Below are 6362 nucleotides of genomic sequence, written 5' to 3'. Positions count from 1 at the left end.
ATGACAATATAGAGTTAAATGAGATAGACAAACATAATTGTAAGTTAATAAATTAAACTCTGTTATGATGAGAGACAACTTTATGGTTAAGTGAATTTGAAGTTCAAATTTCAATGCATGAAATCTTCAATAAGAATAATGAAATTTTTTTAATTTTTAAATAAATATTTAAATATGTTCGATTAAACATTGTAGAGTTCAAATGTATTATAGAAAAATATTGATAGAGTTATATGAATTATAAAATACAAAATACAAAATGATGATATGATCGAGTTCAATGCATTCTTAGATGATTAACAATAATTTTAATTAGTTCATAACATTTTAAATATTTGTAACAGAAGTTTTATTTAAATTAACCAATTGATAGCCATATACTTTTACGTAAATTATATAACTACAACATTACATTATTTTAATACGAGAACAGACTCTAATTAATAGAAGTAATTAATAATTAGAAAGGATACATGTTAAATATTTGTAATTCAATACGGATACACTTAAAACAATGAAAATAACATAAGTTCAATTATACAAAGAGAACTTGATAATCATCCTCATCTTACGATACTTGGTTAAAATTTAAAAACCAACATATAAAAAGAAAAAAGAAAATAGGCTACCTTAATTAATATAGTGTTGTTCTCTTTGTCTGTGAATCTTCAAATGCTACGTACTATGGAATTGAGCTGTACTGCTTCAAAGTATTCCAATCTTCAATTCCATTCCAGTTGTTTATGCTTCCACTTTGATCATTCCCTGCGCTGTTGCTACCCGTTGGAGTTGCGTGATTCACATTAGCCGGTGCATAACTGTCGTCAAAGAACCACTCCGTCGCCAAACCACCACCACCATTTCCATCACCGGTATCTTTTCTCGAATCACCATCCATAGAAGACTGTGCTGGCTTTGAAATCTCAAGGTTCTGAAACAAAATGGGTTGTAATTTCTGAGCATGTGGTTCAACAAAACCTTGTTTTCTCTGCTGTTGCTGACCGTTCTCTCCGCCACCACCACTGCCGCCACCACCATCGCCACCGAACAACATAGTCAGTCTTTGTTGCTGCAGCTTCCAATGCAAATCTTGGTTTATAGAACTTAAAGATTCTATGGAAGAAGCAAGACCAGTATTATGAAGAAGATTGTTAGCTGTGCCCATAGTTTCATGAAAATTTAATAACCCTCCTCCACTTTGATTATGCTGTTGTTGTTGTTGTTGTTGATGATGATGATGTCCTTGTTTCATCGTAATGTGAGACGATGAAAACGCGAAATTAAACCCTAATGGATCAAGATTTACAAAGGAAGGATTAACTGTGTCGCCATACGAAGAAGAGAAATGGTTAGTGGTTGTAACTCTAGGAGGAAAGTGTATCCCGGAATCCATGGCAGAAAGACCATAAAATTTCATCCCTCCGATATCCGAAGACGAGCCTTTGGAGGAAGGCTCCCCTACAAAAAACCTCGAGGAACAAGATTTTGTCTTCTTGTTCTTTCTACAACTGCCCCCTATGGGAACATTTCTAAGAGCCCCACCTTTAGTCCAGTATCTTCTACAAGCCTTGCAAAAGTGTCTAGGCTGAGCGAGGTTATAGTTATTGTAATAGCAGAACTTCGTGTTGGGTGAATCACATCTTGGGCACTTGAGGTTTTGTTCTGGTGCCCTTAACGATGCCGTTTTCTTCCCACCATTTCCACCACCACCGCCACCACCCGTGCTTTGACTTTCATCTTTGTTAGCCTGTTTTGATGCTATGTTGTGAGACAACATAGAGATTGATCAATGGTGCATATATGATAGGGATCACTAATAGCAATTTATGAGAGAAAGAGAAGCTATAGCTAGGGATGTGGGTAGTTTGAGTTCCCTGTGGAAGAGGCAAAGATGCACTCAATTGAATGGACTCATGAATGATTTTGAAAGATGGAAGGGGGTTGCTGATGGGTTCTTGTGAACTTCATCAAGGAGTCGGAGGTTTCTAATTCTATTTACTTCTAAAGAGTTTATCTATGTGTTTTTTTGAAGGGTTAGATGTGAAGGAATGGACTTATGGAAGAGTATGGATGCAAAACAGGCACATGGTGATCAACTGAGAAATGAAGGCACACCAGACAAGCGATTGGTAATTAATTAGCAAAAGAATGTGATTGTTTTAGTACGATATTAGAATAAAAAAGTATTGTTTTTCAATAAAAATGTGAATAGAAATTAGGAGATAGAAATTATAAAAGAAAGAGGATAGTACCATAAAGTTATATAAAATAAAAAATAATATAAACTCTCAGCGAGTAATTAATAAATGGAGAAAGGGAAAAGGTGACACGAATAAATATTTAACGAATTGGTTGCATGCATGAACATGATGCTATATGTACACTGCATACCTATAATATCTAAAAATTAGGAAATGTAATTAAGCCTCAATTTGTCGATATATTATAGAATTTTACGAACCACAACGATTTAATTAAATTAAAAATACTCTACACAATACAAAGGAAAAGACTACATGCGACCCTACCAAACTCCAGAATGAGGATGATGAATTCTCGTGTCTTCTAGCATTTGATGGCAGGTATAAGGTTGGGCTACTGAGGAAGTAGATTGAATGAATGAATGCTTGAACTTCCAATCAAATTCCCATTGGGTGGTGTAAAATTAATTCCAAAAAAGTTACCTGTTTTCATTTGGCGGGCTCTAATCGGAAGGATTGCGTCAACATTGGCGCTCTCCTACAGAGGTGTCACACCCCCAAACTTGAACGACGAAAACATTCGGGGGCGGATGACGTCATATACAATATCATAACAACTGAATAGTAAAGAAAGTACACACAACCATCATATACATAATTGAAAAGTCTACATTTTTGTAAGTATTACATGTTTCAAAAGTCAATTACAATATGATGTTCAAACGATTTTATTAATGTCTGAGCGTCAATTTTCAAAAGTAGTTGACAACCTGATTTAGCGATTTCCTGAAAATACAAATTATTTTAAAGAAAAAATGTCAACAACTAAGTTGGTGAGTTCATAAGTAGTTATTTGAATAAATGCATGTCATTCGTAAATTCATATTTGTTTCCAGAAAATCTGATATTTTCTATAAAATGAGTTATGATTTGTTGCTGTATAAAATGAATGTATTGAACCCGAAAAATCCTATATTTTCCTAAAAATTGAAAAGTAGTTTTAATGCTTAAAGACCGTAATTTGTAAGCAAATATGTCATAATTAGCTTGATAAAATATAGTTTTATTAGTAAATAAAACTATTTGAAGATTTGCATTTTCACGTAAAATAATTGTATTATTACTTTTTACGAAAGACTTAATACCATAAGAGTCGTCTATCATGTGAGTTTTCATAACCGTACTAAGATGGGCTTGTCTGTAGCGACGTTCTTCAGGCGTCGAAATGTTATGACATTTGTCACCCTTAACCTGTCGGTCGGGCTGTAGCTAACAACCAGGGTGCGAGATCATCAGTCCCGTATAGATCTATACACACTTATCACGTTCTCCTGACAGAGACTCACATTATAAAACATGACTTTCTAACGAGATTACGTATTTTCGAAATGAATGTAGTTATGTCCGAAATGGTTACCCTTTTTACATGTTTATAAAGGCATAAAATAAATCATATATATATATATATATATATATATATATATATATATATATATATATATATATATATATATATATATATTAAAAGTATGCATTTTCCCGATCCCGAAAATATAAATTTCATAAAAATCTGAGTTCATATGAAGGAGATATGAATGTTATAAAATATAAAAATCAGTCACATAGTTTAAAACTATTAACGTCAAAAGCTACGAGGAGAATTGTTGACTTTTGTATAAAGTCACCAAAAGGAAAGTCGTAGTACTCTTTAAGATGAAAATTTTGGTAAAAGGAACACCAAAATCAAAGTCCGTACGAGGAGTTGTGATTTTTTTTCAAAATCATTAAATCATTTAAAAATAAAGGCTAAAACTAAAAGTCAGAATTAGCCAATGTAACCTAAAGGGAAGTTGTAGATCTCGTCGAGAGATTTCCGGGAATATAAAGAATTTCGAAAATGAAGTTCGTATGAAGAAGTTATTGATTTTTAAAGTTTTGCGAAAAGCGTCCCGCTCAGCAAGAGTACGCGTCGCGCATGCTTCTAGAAGGAGATACGCGGACTACCAGGATTACGCCATGTGTCAGCACCAGACACACTCTTGAGTATTGTGGGCGTACCACTTTAGTACGATGGGTGTAAATCTACTTTTTGGCCCTATAAATACGTGTACAAGCTCATTTCATTTCTCAACCAACTCTATTTCATTTCTTTGGTCTTCCACTTCCAAATTCTTCATAAAATCATAGTAAAATTATTATTTTAGTTATTATTGTTATTATATTCTCGAGTTTCTGAGCCGATCTTCAAGTCCCGATTCTCGATTCTATCCTACCTCAGTTGTATCATGCTACAAGGATGAGTTTCACCGCCCCTTTTTTTCATTGTTTTAAAATACATAGGGGAAATACATGTTATAAAACTACTTTACCAATTTTACAAAATATTATTATTTGTAATATATTAGTAGTTTATTCAATAAATACGTTAGGATAATATGTCGGTAGAAACTCTGCATAGTTTTAAGCAATGATATTATGCCTAGTCGTTATACTGGCCAAGTTCCTAGGATAACCTTACACCTACTCGTTATGATGGCCAATTCTAAGCGATAATCTGTCCGTATAAATATCTATGAATATTATACGCCGTCTTCACTCTTACTATATAAATAGTGATATTTACTATATGTCGTCGATAATCTGTTTGTACAAATATCGATAAATATTATATGTCGTCGTCACTATGCCCGTATAAATAGTGATGTATTATATACGTCGCCATTACTCTAACCGAAACTCTAGAGCAACATTATAGCCAACCATAGCACTAGCCAAATTTAGGATAGGCACCGTACCTAGTTGTTATTCTACCCAAATATCCTATTTTTAAATAACTATGATTAAGGTATATATATTTATCTCAAAATAATATATATATATATACACACACACACACACACACACACACACACACAAGATAATTATGAGATCTAAAAGATATAATTATCAAATATAAAATTAAAGGTGTTTATATTATGATAGTTATTGGAAGTCACTCAGTAAAAAAGATAAAATATATAATCACTCTATCAGAAGTATCCAATGTGCATATTTCTATAAGAAAATATATAATCACTCCTATAGAAGTATTCAATTGGCATACTTCTAGAATAAAAGATATAATTACTCTAACAAAAGTATCCAAGGAGCATACTTCTGGAATAAAAGATATAATTACTCTAATAGAATTATCCATGGAGCATACTTCTACAATAACATATATAATCACTCTCAATATAAGTATTACTTTTTACACACATAGTTCTAGGATAAAAGATGATAATAGAAGTATCTAATGGGCATACTTCTGAAATATAAAGTATAGGCGGTATGTGCCCATAAGATAATAATACTACGTATAAGATCATATTATACTCCATTTGATAGGAAAAAACCTAAAGAGAATGGTAGTACGTGATAAAAAGTAAAGCTCTAAAAGTTTAGTATCTATAAATAGTAAAATACTATTAGATGATACCTTAACGATATAAATCAAAATACCTTTATAACTTAATAAAGTTACGCATCAAAAGTATTTCAAAAATATAACACTCAAACATGTGAGCTCACCAACATTATGTTAACGTTTTCAAAACCTTATGTATTCCTAGGAAACCGTGAGGTTGAAGCATGGACTCCCGGAAGCAGCAGTTAATCGAGGAAGCAACTGGAAGACGTCTATCGTTTATCGTTATGCCTACCTATTAAGGCACCTTTGTATTAGGAATTCTAATAATCCTATGTAATGTTTTATATATCAATAAAAGTGACATTTATGTTTTATATTGTTTTATACTGTTTATTGACTATAATCCAATGTCCCTACGCTTCATAGCTCGGTGTTTCCGCCACCGGCTGAGCATGTGACAATCGATTAGTGCCTCCTTTTCTGGTTCATCTTCAGAGGTTTCAGGCGGAGGATCATCAAGGGAAACAACACTAACAGGTAAGTCCACAAAACTAGGGTTGGCCGAGGTAGCAGACCCCTCACCCCTGACGGCGGGAGGAGCGGCAAGCGCCAACGCCTGATCGACACTAACAGATGGAGGAAGAGTGGCCACCAAGTCCACCTAATGATACTAGAGATCACCTTTGTACTTGCCCTGTAGAACCATCTCAAGGAATAACACCCTCTCAATACCTGCAAATGCAAACAACAAA

The 6362-nt window shown here is 33.5% G+C and overlaps 1 protein-coding gene across 1 annotated transcript; it reads right to left on the bottom strand.

The window, feature by feature from the left end:
* Window positions 1–455: 455 nt before the first annotated feature.
* Window positions 456–2041, bottom strand: LOC145087133 (dof zinc finger protein DOF5.7-like). Its single transcript, XM_079025037.1, has one exon. The coding sequence runs from the start codon at window positions 1775–1777 to the stop codon at window positions 683–685; it is 1095 nt and encodes a 364-aa protein (XP_078881163.1). The 5' UTR covers window positions 1778–2041; the 3' UTR covers window positions 456–682.
* Window positions 2042–6362: the final 4321 nt, after the last annotated feature.

The sequence above is a fragment of the Lactuca serriola genome, chromosome 2 (genome assembly GCF_051521515.1).
Source record: "Lactuca serriola cultivar US96UC23 chromosome 2, Lser_US96UC23_V15, whole genome shotgun sequence".
Classification (NCBI taxonomy): domain Eukaryota; kingdom Viridiplantae; phylum Streptophyta; class Magnoliopsida; order Asterales; family Asteraceae; genus Lactuca; species Lactuca serriola.
This window is presented reverse-complemented; position numbering and strand designations above follow the sequence as displayed.